The sequence below is a fragment of the Apteryx rowi genome, unplaced genomic scaffold (genome assembly GCF_003343035.1).
Source record: "Apteryx rowi isolate R43461 unplaced genomic scaffold, aptRow1 scaffold_775, whole genome shotgun sequence".
In the NCBI taxonomy this organism is placed as follows: domain Eukaryota; kingdom Metazoa; phylum Chordata; class Aves; order Apterygiformes; family Apterygidae; genus Apteryx; species Apteryx rowi.
The window spans coordinates 167,993-184,954 of NW_020451066.1; the positions used below are offsets into that span (position 1 = coordinate 167,993).

General features: G+C 39.3%; 1 protein-coding gene across 15 annotated transcripts in view; it reads right to left on the bottom strand.

Annotated features, from left to right (window-relative positions):
* The window catches only part of ARID1B (AT-rich interaction domain 1B), a 257,557-nt gene that overhangs the window by 95,300 nt on the left and 145,295 nt on the right, over positions 1 to 16,962 (bottom strand). For all 15 annotated transcript variants that reach the window (XM_026088579.1, XM_026088580.1, XM_026088568.1 and 12 more), the window contains one exon: positions 7,821 to 8,064. In XM_026088579.1, the coding sequence (XP_025944364.1) occupies positions 7,821 to 8,064 (244 nt within the window). The remainder of the gene's footprint in view (positions 1 to 7,820; positions 8,065 to 16,962) is intronic.

Consider the following 16,962-nt stretch of genomic DNA (forward strand, 5'->3'; position numbering starts at 1 on the left):
GAACGGCATTAACTCAAAAGACCGGCACTAATGTAGTTTCATTCTTCCCTACTCCTGACTCTCTCAAGTTCAGGCAAGCAGGTAGAAATTGGAGCAGTGCTGATATGTGGCAATGAACTATTTTGCTAGTCCTGCCTGCTACTTCTTGTACTACTCCAACTCTTTGGCTTCCATTGCCTGTGATTAATAGGCATTTTATAGTAAAATGCATGTACTCTCATTAATCCTATCCTCAAAAGAATAAACACTTCTTAGACAATCTGTAGTATTTCTTGTTCTATCATAATGTATATTATACACCCAGTACTCAACAGTTCTCAGGGAAACGATGAGAAAATGGCAAGCTGAATGTATAAAGGATAAAAGCACCTAGAGGCAAACCAGCTTCCAAAAACCACTTGGTGGGTCTGATCTTCCTTAAGACAAGATCTGTCATGCCATATTTAATCTTGCCCAGCAATGATAAGCTCAAAACACTAGTGCAGAAGATGAGCAATTCTTCATGTATTTTTAATCAACTTAGAACTTTCATCAATTTAGTACCCTCTGCAAGGTCACATCCACAACACGCAGCCGTCTGCCTTTAATGTAGTTTGCAAATACGAACTCTATGTCAGTTCCTGTTTGGAAGGGGGAGTATCAACATTAGCAACCCCTGGTTATATCATTTATAAACATGCAGATGTGTATTATTAAAGATTAATGCATTTTGGGATTGGTGTCGGCATTCCGTTTGTCTCATGCCGAAACCAATTCTGTTCTTCATTAGTCAACGACAACCCACATCACCTTGTTGTGGAAGAAAAATCAAAGGTGCAAGTGTGAATTGAGAATAAGTGATGAAACTGATTACGAATAAACTTAATGGCTGTAATCAATCAACACATCACAATAATTTGAGTCCACTGTTATCTGGAGATGGGGAGCAAACAGAAAAAGCTCAGAGTTGTTCTTTTTGGTTTACTTTCTAAAAATCCACTTTGCAATTTGAGTTCCATATCTACCTATGGAGTGACACTGTCAAAGGGCTGTTCCAATCTTTCAAGTCACAGTTCAACCTGCAAAAATTTTGTCACAAAGAAGGATAGAGAATATCTTGCTTTACATTAATTAAAAAAAAAAAAAAAGGATTATCTGGATGCAGTGGAAAATTCTGGGGCTAAATGTCTATTTTCTAGCTGGCCTAAATTCAAGACTTCTATGCATTTGCTTAGGTTCCTTCTTCAAAGGAGGGACATATTTGTCTAGTCAATTCTGACACCAACTGTGAAGCATCAGGACCACTTTAAAGTGCATCACTCTAATAGCAGTGATGCACAGTCCACAGAAAAACTGAAAACTGCAACAGCCCACCCTATCACAGAAAACAATCCACTTAATACATTTATGCTATATTTTATCTAGGTGTAAAAACTGTCACACAAAACCATATTGATGGAAATGTGAGAGACTTTTCCTGTTCACTCATCAATCACTGCTTAATATTGCAAAGTATGAGGGAGTGATACAACCTTTTAATTTATGACAATACCCAAATGAGTATTCTATTTGGCAATACATAGAAAGAAGGAAAGAGAATCTAGGTTTGTGTAGCCAAACAGTAACATAACAGAATAAAAATATCTAACTCTCAAAAACAAATATGCACTAGATTATATTTCTTGCCAAAAACATAAGTGGGTTAAGCAAGAAAGTTAGAAAGCAATGTAAAAGTTAATGATTGGCTGTAAACAATAATTGTCCAACACTGGCTTTAAATGTAAAATATACATCTAAAACTAACATACTTCTCAAATCTTGGTGGCTGTAGTAAGTATATTTGAATCTTGTTGTGTGAACCAGAGCACACGGATAATTATGCAAAGTTTTTAATTGGATTTCAACAACCTCCTTACTCTAGGTGGATTTATACCAGCATAGGGCTACCAGTGAGTCACAGAGTTTCAAGAAGTGGCCTGCCGTACGGATGCTGCCAGGGCATGCAAAGTAGCAGCTGCCCAGCTGAGCTAGTCATTTTGCAACTGCTATGATGGTGAAAGCAGGCCTGACACGAATGCATGGAGGCAGACAACGTATGGGATGAAACACAGTCATGGGGATGTATGTGCTACGGATTTGTCCTTTGCGAGAGGTTTACTTGAAGAGTTTGTAGGGTGCTGGATGATCCTCTGTGCCGTGCTCCCTGGACCCTGCAGGATATTCAACTGATGAGGGAGAAGTGTTCATCACTGTCTTACACAGCAATTAGAAAAAAAACCCTGAAATGTCTGACCATGTGATATACATGATGATAAACAAGGTATTAAGTAACGGAAAGAACCACCAACAAAAAAAAGAAAAAAGAAAAAAAGAAAAAGACACTGAAGAAAAACCCAGGACATGCTGATTTTGGTGATCTTTTTGGTTTGTTTCTTTACTGTCTGAAGCCTAACTTAGTGATGATGAAACACTTTGGGCTGATGGTTCTGGAAAATGAAACTCTCTGTTCTCAGGAAAATACAATGGGAATTTTGATGACATCGATCTGGTCTCATTTCCTGTACCTGTTCTGGAAAGACCATGTCTATGGAGAAGGACACCTCCCTCACCTCTCTGGCAAGACTGCAAGCAAGATAACAGTTTTGATACTGCCTTTTGCGATACAGCCTCTTCTCAAGAAACCAGACTGAGACTATTTACTCATTTCATTTTTTACTTCAGACAAGAGCTTAATAATCAGCCATGTGCTGGGCTGAATTCTAACAGGTAACACTGATTAGATGATCCATATCCTAGAATCTATGCCTTGAGCCAGAGCGCCTACAATTTGSCTATTTTTACTCAAAAGAAAGAAAAACTCTAAATGTTGTTCAAACTTTTCAAAAGAAAGGGTTTAAAACTATGCTACGTGAAACACTCAAGTATTTCATTTGAAAGCATTCTAGATTCGCAAAACTGCTGAATAGATGTTTTGTGTACTAGTAGTCATTAAGAACATAGCTATGTCAATGGCATTTTGTGTTTTGTTTTTTCTGGTCTGGTTGCCAATAAACAGCATGCATCTTCCTTGCAACAAGCTGTTGCAAGATTTTTGCCTCTGGAGAAGCCAAGGGGGAAATATTGATAGATGTGTTAAAATAATCTCTCTAAACAAGAGGACCATGTCCATTTCACAAGGAAATAATCCCCTTTCTTGTTTTGCAAAGGCATTTTAAGAGATCTGTAAAACCTGAACAAAGAATATAGTTTTACAAATTCACTCTCATATGGTAGCCTTCCCTCTCTCAGATAATGTTTGAAAAGAGTCAATACTGTAACATACCAACAGTGGTGGTCAATGGAGCAAGCATATGGAATAGCTCAATAGCAAGAAAAAGTGTTTTCCAAATTCTTGTTTAAAACGAGATCTGTACAACCAGCTTGTCTTATTGCAGCAATTTCTGGAAACAGTTCTCCTTTTATAAGGCATGAAAAAAACCATCACTCCTATTTCAATTTTTGCATTAAAATCTCTTTTTAGACTATGATGGACTAAGCATTACTCATTTCTTTCTCATCACACTGTTTAAACCACTCTACTCTATCCACACATTGACTATCATGCATACCAAAGCAAGACTTCCTATCACAGCCCTCTCTGGGCATCTCATTTCTCTTTTGCTCCTTTATGCCTGGAATGATAGATGTAATTCTGACAGGTTCAGGAATTTAAGCTAGCTAGCAAATCAATATATGAATGGAAAACCTCCAGGTTTGCAGAAAGTAGAGTTGATCGCCATGTGGAACACACCCGTTGCCTTGTATAATTATCATACTAAAGAATTTTGCAGGTGGGATACTTTTTTCTTTTTAATAAATCAGAAGAGGGTGCTGACTGTCTGTCAGCATAAATTAAGATGACTAGCAATAGCAATCTTAAGTGAGAATATCCACACATGGAATTCTTCCTGAAAATTATAACTCCAGCTGTATTCAAGCTCCTTGGTGAAAGAAGACATCAATGTAATTGTAATGACAACAACTACAAAGCAGTTGACGCTTAACACAGTGAAAATAAGCTTGTTTGTTCAGAAGGTAAAAATAACATGGATTAAAAACACAACTCAAAATACTGATCTATGTGAAAACATACTTTTACACATTTCTAAACACAGCATTTGCTAGTCATGATTAGTATAGTGTACTGCTGTCTTCCATACATACAAAAATTGCTGCAGAAGTTTAAAAATAATATAATCTATTAACTCATATAAAATCTGCTCACCCATCATGGGTTAAGGGATTCCTGGCCTATCAGCAATCTCCCACTGAACTCTTAATATTAAAAATTTTTGCTGCTTACACCGCAAGGGAGAAAGAGCTGACAAAAGCCTTTGGCCAGTGAGATAAAAACCTGGGGGTGGGGGAGAGTGAGCTTATTTACATTTTTGCTTTGTTAGTAAACTGGAAGCAGAATGGTTGGAGCAGGAGGCAAAAAAAAGTGAAATTACCATCCCCTAAATCTTCTGGCAACAGAGGTGCATTTTGATGTTGTGCTGTGTCAGCTTCCACTAATGGTTTAGGGTTGAATCAGGCACAGTTCAAGACCTAAAGCAGCACAGGGCATCTCATGCTTTGGCAGAACGTGCACCCTAATTATGAAGGCAGCTACAAAATAAGGAGATCAGGATTTCTGGCAAAGTAGAATAATGACCTACTTAATAGGAAATTACAATAGCATTTTGTATCCTTAAAATCAGAAAAGTGTAAGATTTTGGTACTGCAATAGAAGGGTGTCTGAAAGTGAAGTAATGCCATTTTGAGAGAAGAAAACTGTCTTTCCAAACAGAACATGACAAAGTGGCTTTTTTGGCTCTTTGGGGTTAATCGCCCTGATATATTCTAGTAATGTGAAGGGAAACAAAGACTGCATATGAGTGCCATTTACCACAAGAAATATCTGTGCAGTATGTCAAAGCGTACAGGAAGGAAATGCCCACTGAGTCAGGAATGTGCCAGGGCCAGTGCTGTCCGTGCCATGAAACGCGCAACATGTGACAGAGCAATATGGGAAGGCAGATTTGCAGTGGGGTCYTAAGCAGGCAGTGGAACAGAATCAGCCATTTGGGAGGTTTAACAGGGGGCTGTTTGTTTGTCTGCCCTTTTGATGTTAAACTAGTCGTCAATTTTGTTGCAGCGAAGGAGGCATCAGGAAAAGGATGCTTCTCTTCCAGTAAACCCTGGGAAAGCAACACCTTTATTTTAACGGCCTTCCAACCAAGCACCCCCTGCAACATTTTGGCTTTCCCTAGTCATAGCTATCAGCAACACAACAGCTGCTCATTTTACAATGACTTGCTGGAGAGAGAATGATTGAAAGAGCCAATCTATGTCACATGGAGAAGCTGTGGCACAACATCGCAGGAGGTAATAGGAGAGGAATGAGGTCAGAACAAACAAGGGTAGGGTGAGAAAAGAGAGGAAAATAGCAGCGAACAAAATTATTGAAGGAGAGAAGCTATACTGCAGAATATTTTTTTAAAAATTGCCACAATCTGAACGCTACAAACAGCCACAGAAATGCAAACAAGCTCTGTATTACTTTTTTCCAGTGTTTYGTGTCTGTAACAGATGAATAAAAGCTGTTGAACTACTAGCAATGAAGTACAACAGTGGGAATACACAGGCGAAAAGGGAGACTGACAAGAACAGTCGAGTTCATACGGCTTGAAAATCCGAGTACCCAAAGGCTCCCTGCTAGTCACAGGTCCTGAAAGGCAGACCTACTCATTTCATTTTGTAGCYTGAGCAAAGCAGCAGCAGCAAAGATAATGCAGCTGCCTGGTTCTCCTAGCAGACAGCAATGCACTAGCTCACGTCTGAAACGTCACCTTCTACCACAAGAGCTACCCAGAGCCAGAGTCTGCCTCAGCAGGGGGAACTCATGGCAGCGTATTCTGATTTAGCGTCATTCCTAAAAATGCTGCCTCAGGAAGCTGCCCTTCGTATTACTATAGCAGACTAGAAAGCTGACATTCAAAATGGTGACAAGGTTTGTACAAAGAGGTAACGCCTATCATTCGGCCAGCCATAAAAACAAGCTTTTGGGCTCAGCTGAAGTGATGAAGAGACCTCGACCCCAAAAGCTTCCCCACCGCCCTTCTATTTTTACCCCAAAGGTATCAATTGGTTTGATAAAAACTACTTCTTCCTACAAACCGTCCTGTTTACATCCTTATCCATCATGGTTACAATTGAGCTATTTTCAACATAACAGCATTCACACCCTATTCAGCAAGCAGGCTACTAAAATATCAATCAATCTATTTGCCTGAATATGACTGCTTAGAGATATTCAAAACTGAATCAAGCTGAGAAGTCTCCAAGAAGTCAGAACTTCAATGTACAAACAGGATTTAAAGCCTCCTTAAAGCCATTAAATTTGGTCCTGATTAAAAAGTGCGAGAATTTGTTCAGACTGTGGGAAAAAGGGACGTTTCCAGCTTAGGGCTATTTAACTTCACACGACAACAGGAAAGGGCTTCGGTGCCATGCATTTGGAAATACACTGCAAACACCACATAGCGACACTACACACAGGCGGAAGACTCCCTGCCTCGCTCCTGCCACGCTTCCCGCTATTCCTGCCCCACCTGAGCAGGCGCTGCCTGTCCCAGTGGCCGGAGGTGAAACCCACGGGACTGCCGGGCGCAGGGGTAGCATAAGGGCTCTGCGCTGCTTCGGCCTCCTTTACTACACAGCCTTCGCGCCTGCAAGCTTACTCCCCTTAGCTTGTGTAGTTTGACCTCCGTATACAAATAGGCACCTACATTTTGCACACGCACCTTTGCATTGAGTACGAAAACCCACTCACTCACTGAATTTTAACTTGCATTTGTTTACAGCGTATCTAATGAAAAGATGTCACTATTTTTTGTTCCTTTTAACTGAGCTCCATGATATTTTTTTGTGTTTTTGTTAGCAACTTAAGTTACTCCTGGGGTAACGCTAACACTCTCCCTATTCTTAGGAATTCTCCTAGTATTTGAAATATGAGAAAATAATCTAAAAATTGAGCATCTGAAAGGAAATAAATTCATCTGAAACACCAAATACAGGATAGTACCGCCTAACCCCTTAGCCAATATCTGACATGCCAGATGGGTGTAGACCAGGTAAGGATATAACTAGAATTAATGGATGCCTTTTTCTCTTCTGGGTATCACTAAAACATCTTCACAGATTTCTGAACATATGTGAATGATCTTGTGTTATATTCTATGCAGCACAGGAGAGCGAGTGCCAAAGAGGCCACTGCCTTTCAATTATTACTGGTGGGGCTGGACTTCTAGTAACTTGCTGACCTTTGCAAATATTAAAAAATATTTCTTAAGAAATTCTGCACTCATGTCCCAAATTACATTTTCATAATATGGGGGTAGAAAATCTCTGCCTCATACTATGGGTCTTAAACCACTGTACAACTCCAACAGCCAAAGACAACAAAAATACACAGTAAAAAAAAATAAATCCTGTAAATAATTTAGAGAAATGTATGACAGATAGACGATACATGAATCAAAGACAAAAATTAAGATTAAGTATTTGAACTGGTCCATGATAAAGATGTTTATCAAGCATACATATTGGAGTCAAGTGCAGCATTTTGAGAGCTCTGAGGCCTTAGCATCTGCAGATGGTTTATTGCTGCTTTGAGTATGCACTTTGATAGCAAAAGGCCCTGAAAGTGCAGGTTTCTCATAAAATAAATGCATTTTAAATACAGAAGTAATTTTTTAATTTTTACAATTCTACATCTGTCTATTCTTTTAGCTCAATTTAATTTTTTGAAACCAGCTTACCTGGAATACTTGCTGGAGAAATGGGACCAGATCTTGATTGGTTGCTTCCAACAGGAGAGCCGACAGGAGAAGGCGACGGACCTCCAGGGATGCCAGAGAGATGTGGAGAGGCGTGAGGGGAGAACGGTGACTGTGCAGGGTTGCTCTGCTCCCCCTGACTGCTTGTAGACCCAGACGCGCTAACGGCTGAACTCAGCGTTGCTTCGGTTCCAGTCGGCAGGTCGTCAATGGAGCCAGATAAATCCTGCAAGAGATGGACAAAATGAATGTAAGTAGTAGTAAGAAGTAGTAATACGCAAGTCACAGGACTTGAGAGGTAGAACGGTGATGAGAACCATTTATTTACTTATTACAGCAGATAACCAGGAGGCTTTCCTTAATGTTGGTTCCCGTAGTTAAATGATGACAGGAAGTGAGAATCGTATGTACAATTCTTCGCTTAATCTCTAATTCTTCTGAGAAAAAGAACAAGCAAGGGCAACAAATGAATTGGAACCAAATTCACCCAACATTGCGTTTAACCTTTTCCATCTGGATTAAGCTTTCAAAATTAATCCCACAAATTCTGGCTGAGCACACTAAAACTAATGAAAATGATACATCAGCTTCCCTTTCATATAGTATGTCATTTTGGGGTTTGCTACAGTTACAATCACAGCTAACACACTTCACTCCTTAAACCATCGTTGAAATGACAGGCGAAGGGTGTAAAATACACAGGCCTTGTAATACTCCCGTTCAGCTCATTCACCTTGCAGAAGAGACACAAAACCAAGGCCCTGCTCTCAGCAGCAATAAAGGTCCCACTGGCCATTTTACAAGAGCAAGAAAGGCTGCTTCTGTATATCCATCAGATACCAGTTTGACTAGTGTACAGTTTACAGTTTCCCTCCAGTTGTATTTGGATGCACCGTGAAAGAGTTGCTCTATTTCATAACTACTGCTTTGAAAACTTTCTGCATAGGTCAAACCTCCTCATCTGAATTCTAACAATATTCGAATGGGCATATTCTCCAAAGCTAGACTGCAGCACAGCAGTTGTATTGGTCTTTGGATTTGTGGGAGTATTTTTTTCTTTTAACGTTGTAAAATCAGACATAACACAACAAGAATGTTGCGACAAAGCAAGTGTGTGCCCTCCAATTTTCAGTAAAAATGTTAATTCCTAAGCATCACAGAAAGATCTCCTACAAACCAAAAAGTGCAAATGTAGCTGTGCATCTATGACTATTGGCAGGACACAAGGAGCATGCTGCTATTTCGATTACTGAATTAAGGCGCAAATAAGAGGGAGAGAGCTATTTCACACACAAAACAGGTCATTAACTGACCCTTGGGACTTCAAACAATTGGGATGACAGAGAATTTTACTTTGGTTGATACTGATTTTATTTGTCTGACTCATGCAAGTAGTTCCACTGAAGACAACAGGACTAGTCACGTGTGTAGCCCAACAAGCATCTGCTCCTGCCAGGGCAAGGAGCTCAAAAAGCAAAAGACTTACTCCTGTCTAATTTGCATAACAAAAATGAAGTTATCTTAGAAATGAGAGAACTTGGACAAAATGCAAAGTGGTGTGTTTAGAGTAACAGTGCTGCCTTATGCTGACTACCTCCAATACAAGGGGCTCACAGCYACTCTCCCCTCAGAGACGCAGTCAGTCCTCCAAGGCACAGAAAAAAGTAAGATTAACAGTTTAAACACCAATAACATACATAAAAAGCCACCTAGACTGCTGTATTCAATTTTTCCTTGTGCATAAAGGGCAGTAAATACAATTGACCCAAGTTATTCTCTACATGACGCCTCACAGACCTTATTTACAAATCTGAGTTAGACCCTAACATATTAGGCACAGCTCTCACCACTGCTGAACTTTGCTTTTTATGACAAGTACAAAATTGTAGGTGCATTTCATTATGCATATGAAAAACAAAAAGTAAATTTGAAAACTTCAATCTATGCGTCAACTCTGCAGTCACGTTAGAATTAATTTCCAAATACCTATAAATGGAAATTTAATTGTGATACTGGCAATAAACTATTTTCATTGTTTTTTTTTTTAAACTATTAACTGTAGAAAATGTAAACAAGAAGTAACGCTGTTTGATATAGTATAATGATAAAGATTTTTAACAGTGGAATATATTTGACAAACAGGTAAGTAATTATTGCTTTTCCATGCATAATATGGTATTCCTTTAAATGGGATCAAATCGCTACTGTCGTAATGTGTAACAAATGCTTGCAGGAACTGCTGATAAAACAAATACTGCTGAAAAGCATATAATAAAACCCTGAAAACAGAATGTAGCAGAATAGACGCTACTCAAAATGAACACAAATTCTGTGTTAAAAAAAAAAAAAAAAAGGCACCCAACTGATAAAAGATATAGAAAACACATGGCTTTATGTTGAGAATAACGAAGATTTTAAAACAGTGTTTGGATTAAAGCTTTCATTTGTTTCAGCACATGACACGGTATTTGAAAAATAAACAAAACCAAAAAAATAATAAAAACCCCACGAAGCTGCTAGTGCCGTCCATAATGAAATTATCTGTTGTTCCGAGATCAAGGCAAAACTTGACAGTTCCCCACAGTTTCTCTTTGGCTTGCCGAGTGCAGGAACGCAGGGGCAAGAACGAGGTTCATTTTTGCCATCAGGTCGCATTATGACTTCTCGTTCTGCTAATCTCCCACGGGGGTGGAGTGAGTGACAAGTCCCAGGCATTTCCTCAAGTGCATGCCTTCAAGGGATTTCCTCACCAACCTGATGCAACTCATTCATAAAAGCAGAAAAGAAAGAAAGAGGAAAGCTTACATGATGCCAGGCTATTTAAAGAGCTAAACTCTGCCACCCTCCCCCAATAAATAAAGCCCTCGGCAGGAAGGCGGGCTCCAGGCACCCTCAGCACTCCTCAGCCCGACACCCGCGGCACAAGATGCTCCACACGCTCATGGAGCACAAACGGGGATTTCCTTCCAGGGCTGCATAAYGCATGTGCACGCTTCCCAATTCATTTAACTCATCTGTCGAGGAAGTTATCATAGCACCAGTATTCATCAGATCAATCAAGAAATCTGATAATAAGGTTTCTCACAGGACTGCATAAAAGGCTATTGTCTATACAGTTGCCTGGGCTACACAACCTTCACCTTGTGTTACAGTGGGCTAAAAGGATAAATATCAGCCATCCTACACAAGCTAGTTTGGGAATTACTTTTTTTTTTAAATGAACATACACTTCATGGCCTTACCTAGTCTTCTAAGGCAGAAAGCATGAGGAGGTGAGCAACTGGGAAACTCTCAGCATACAAAGGCTTTAGAAACACCTCTGTTATCCACAAAAGCTAATTGGGAAATTAAAGAGAAGAAGAAGAAAGACTTTACATGAAGCACCCAGACAGAAAGAGCAGAAGTCGACTTACTGTTCTCCTATTATCAGTTTTATAATGCTTGCTTTTTCCTCAGTGTAACAGAACATTAATGAAGCCATGTGCAATTTCTGTATTGCAAACATTTATTTATATATAGATTGTACACATACACATTATATACGTAAATTATATGGATATACTCACATTTACTTAGCATATCCATATGTAAAGCTATTAAAAAGCCTCCTAATAAGAGAAATTCACAGTGGTTTAAGCATACAGCCTAGTTAACAAAGAAGCTCTGTAACTAATACTTCTCCAGAGGACAATTTAGTCAGCAGGGCACCAACTCTATTCTTCTTTTATAAGTACTATCAGATCTATGATGCCTGTAAAGAACAGAGAGACCTTACTTACTGCAACTCATTCAAACCAAGGCACCTTCAAGCTACAGTGCTTCCATTTATCTTGTTGGAAAGTTGGCAGGTTAGGTAATTGCAGGGATCCTTTTAAGGGGCTGAAGTCCCCATACCCCAAGGCATGCTTTAAATTTTACCTCTTTTCAGAGGCTTTATCTGGAAACCACTCATTTCTCTGAGTAAAATGTAGCAAGTCTAGAATTACCAGAAACGTTGTGTTATACAGATCTGCTTCTTGTAGAATAATCTTATTATTGTTGTCTCTGGTATGAGTATGCTTCAAATAAGGTACCAGTTCTAAGGAAAAAGTGAAGGACAAAATAAAAATTCTTTTTTTTCTTCCCTATCACAAATCGCTGTATTCTCTATGTCGCCTGTACATCCTGTTTTCTTCAGGACATCCCAAGCAGCTTTCAAAGTTTATTTCTAGATAATACCTTGATTATAAACTGGAATGTCACCGTGCAGGATTTATCTCTTTTAGCTAAGTGTTTTATCTATGACTATCTTCACTTCTACCCTCACCTTGCACCCATGCACAACCTTTATTCTTGTCCCTGTGACAAGTACAAGAGCTAAAATGAACAGGATCACATTGTGCTTAGGATTATAATGTTATGCCTTCCTGGTGGTACGATCTTATCAGACTGACAGGAGAGCCACTCTTGAAATAGCACGCTAATTTACAATTGCAACACAGCCAGCAAGGGGGAGCAGAAAGTAAACTGCTTATATACAGTCAGGGAACCTAAGGTTACCTACAAATGGAGCATTAGAAAAGAAAATACAAACCCTCATGTATAATATAATAATGCAACTTACTCAAGGAATATTCCTAGTTCCTATAAACAACAAAAATGAGACTACAGTAACTTGGTAATAACACTTGGTAATAACACAGTGATTTTACACACAGAGTGCGACAGGATTAGCACGTTCACGATGGAGCAAGAATTTACACTGCAAACACTTCATGCAATTGCCAGTTTTGCTAAAGAGTGTCCCAGCAGACGTAAAACAAGCAAGGTATTACTAAAAGTATTCCTTGCTAAATGCATACAGTTGGAAAATGATGAGCACCTCCTCTGAAGTCAGGGAAAACGAGAAGTGCAGAACAGGTCTAGTAGATACTGAGCACCTTGCTCAATAAGGTCCTATGATGCTAAATTACACCATAAGTTCACTGAACAGGTTACTGCAGTTTGGGGATCTCTCAGCAGGATTCTGCACAACACGCACAACCTGGGACTTATTTAAACTTCCCCAGTGTAGCCTATCAGTTCCTTTATGCTCAGAGAGTAGAAGAAAAGCAGAGGTATTTTGTAGATATTAAAATTAAAGACACACAAAACCTCCTACTCTCCACGCAGCTGAAAACCCCTGACTCCATCTTACCATCAGTTTTTCTAGTGTGAATCCTGGTGCCAAATGTGGAGAACTGCAACCACTGACTGACTTCAGGATCAAAGCCTGCGTTACTCAATTCAGGCCTTTATGCAGTATTTTTATTAGGACAGAAGATGGTACTGCTCAAAAGACAGAATCCTACACGAAATATCCCTCTCCTTAACACGAATCTCTGCTTTAGAAGTAGAATTATATATATGCACAAATGTATTTTACATATAAGTATGTAAATATATATTCAAGCAGACACATACACTCAGCTATTGTTTTGGAGCCATAGGGGATTATAAACAATATGCCCTGTAATTGAGATTAATTTTGAACAAATGATTTGGCTGACAAATACACATACACGCACAAAGAAAAAGCCACAATAGCTCTGTTTAAATTTCAAGATATTTGTAAGACCTCTTTTCATCACAAAGCAGCCTATAATAGCATGTTTCAAGAAGTCTTCCAAAGGCCCCGCTGGTCACACTGTCTAGATGGCAAGCGAGCTAACAGCCCCCGATTTCCTGTGCAACTGCAAAACCACACAGGYGTAGGGATGGTGGGGACCACGAGGAAAATCCTCTCCCGCTCTAAGGCTACTGCCTCCCAAACAGGTGTCCTCCTTCCAAGCCAGGTATGTTGCAATCCTCAACCAATCACGCCAAAAATATTTAATCACATCCTTTAAAACTCTTTCTTTAACAGGACACAGGGAACATCCTCTGCCTACCATTTTACGAGTTAGTCTGCTGTTATATTTTTCTCAGAGCACCTTTCACACCACCAATGCTCTTTACCAAAATAAATCTGGGGCCGGAAAACAAGGCTTATTCACTGCATGTTGCTAATTCAAGGTTTGTTAAAGGCAAACTAGATAAGATCATTTCCATTTCAAACACTTTCTTTGAGAAAAGCTACATTTTTAATGATAGGCACAACTCTACCTTGGAAAATGCTATTACAAAGATAGCATCTGTTTCATACTAAGAACTTACTTGTAAGACAAACCTGAACTTAGTTAATAATTGGGTACAGATACTTTTTAGTTAGTCATGGTATTTGACAGTCTTATTTCATTCTACTTACTACATGTTTCAGTAGTATTTTTAACCAAAATTTTAACTGCAATCTGTATATAGTGAACTATTGATGCAATATTCTAATTATGTGGTAAATGAAGGAAATTCTAATTACATGGTAAAAAAAAAAAAAAAAGCTAGCTTATTGCACTAATTTTAGTGACAAAATGGTGTGAAATAGGCACCACTTGCTAGGGAAACCCATATCCTTCATTCCACGGAGCTCACATGCTTCCTAAAATAACCTAGTTACTGAACTGTGTYGTCAAGATTCCTACTAGTATCAAATATTTTCTCTGAGAAGTTATKCAGGGAAGTCCCCAAGAGTGCAAAATCTTTTCCCCCAAAGCCCTATATTCACTTAAGCAACTAAGTAAAAGCATAAGCAAATAATACAGCACCAGTGCTCTGACTTTTGCCTTTTCAATAGGTCTTTAAGAAATTACGTACAAAAAGTCGACCTCCTTTCCCTTACTTATTCTTGTTTGCTGCACAAAACCATGAAAACAGTGCAGAAATGGAGCCATGAGAAATTCTGATCCACGAGGGTAAGGGTATTTCTAATGATTTGTCAGACATAGAACTAGTCAAGAAAAAAAGAATGATTTTGATGAGGTTCTGCTATTCAACATCACCCTAATGGGTCTCCCAGACAGGGAGACCTGCCCTGCTGGCTCTCCATGAAGTACACGGAGAAGCCACTCGTGGAGCAACAGCCAAGTGTTTCTCTCTGTGCACAGACCGGAGCTGCTGTGACAATGGAGATGACGCAGGAGGATGGGCTGTGGCTGCCAGCACACCTCCATGGACACATTCACGCAAGCTTCTACTTCTACTGAGTGCGAACCTTGCAGTGACAGCACAGCCCACAGGGTCCAGAAACGGGACTGGCCTCTCTAGCTGCTGAGGCTGGACTAACGAGAGGTGATTTAGTCAGTAGTCATCGTGGCTAGGAATATCCTTTTGTTCTACTAAATTTGGGATCTCACAGCATTGAATTCCCAGCTCATTCAAAGAAAGGAATCCTTCCCCGGTACATTTGCTTAATAAGCAAAGGATCTGTATTTGTAAGATGATTTTATTTTAATTTAAAAAAAATCCGCTGACCTGATGCAGGTGTCTGAGAAGAAAAGCTAGAACTGACTGCAGCAAATTGCAGTGCCCATATGTAAATGGACTTGGACCACATCGTACAAGTTGCTAGATCCTATGCTTTAAAAATATACATAAATTTTCTAGAATTTATCCTAGCACATGTCTGTGTATAATTAGGGAACAGACTGTTTTTGCATTTTGTTAAATTACATATTGATAATTTCTGTCCATTTTTTGGAATGGAGTATGACTGCTTGCAATTCCTGCAAATCAGAAATGATACAAATTGATCAACTACCATGTACAGCAGTCTAAACASAACGTGATATGCCAGCATCTGTCACAGACAAGATTAGAAGTTGCTAAGATGGATATAGTCACACTTCTGTGCTTACACTGATCCATGATGAGATCTTATTTGCTTGTCCAGACGAGAGCTTTACGGCAAAAACAACTTAGGGTAATTAGAAATTTTCAACTGACACTGTAGCTTCAAGGAACTACATGAAAATACAGACAACTACACACCTCCCTGAGAGTATTCAGTACCAGTTATCATGCGGTCTATAATTCTTTGACGGTTAATGGGAAGGGGACTCCTGAGATCTCTAGCTGCATCAAGAAATCTCCTAATGGCATAAAAAAGTTGATACTTTACAAACATCGACTTCTGTGTACGAAACGATAAATACTAACGACCCATGTGCTATCAAAGCAAATTGACAAAGTCTAACAAGGACTATAAACAGGTAAGATACAGAGCTTGTCTGACAACAATACTTTTTTATACTGAAAGTAAACAGTAAATCTTCAGAACAGGAAAACAATAACACAGCATCTCTCAAGGTACGAACTTCACTGTTAATCTCTAAAGTAGAATGCTTAGCACGTAGATATTCTGGAAATAAAGTTTAAAAACAAAAAGCCATGAACCCTTAGGAGCCATTTGTTTCTTTAGTATTGTAACAAAGAAATATTCTCAGCCAACAACTCTTGTAGCTACAGCAAATAAATTATCAACACTTAAAAGAACCAAAACAATGAAAAACCAACAAATCGCCCCTAAGTCCAGGACGAAAAAGAAAAAGTTGCGTTTGCACAAAAGCAAGCTAATAAAACTTAGCCGGTACGCATGCTACTTCTCATTCACAGTTTCCTTAGTGTCAGTCTTAAACAGACACAAACATGAAATCCCTTCTATTAAACTTAGGTTTATTTTCATATAAAGAACCATGAGGTAAGACATAAGAACTCCCTTCTTTTGCACCTCATTGGACTGCGGCCATTTTCTAGACCAACTAGACTATCTCTTCCCCTGGGAGAAGGCACACTAAACTATCAGGATGAAATGAAAAGAAGCTGAATGCAGGAAAATATGCAGTAAGCCAGAAGCTTTCAAGCTTTTTTGCAATTATTTTGGAGACCACCATCTTCCTTCCCTCCAAGTTTACACTAGATTGCAGCATGGCGATTCTGCTCAGGTCTATGAAGGGCAGCTTATGTAGCAGAAGCTCTTTAAACATGATTGCAGAACCCCGTGCAGCTTAATGGACCTATTGCTTAATACTACAGACATCCCCTGAGTCACAACACACCTCTTTTGCAACTGTAAGACGTCTTTCCACATGTGCGTCTCAGATTACCCCACGCTTCATTCAAAAGGCATCAGGCATGATGATAGAAAAAGTTTGGACTTGTAATACCATTTGATTTGGAGACGGCAGTTGTGAGAACAGAAAAAGTGTTGATAAAATGATCGATTGCTCACTGA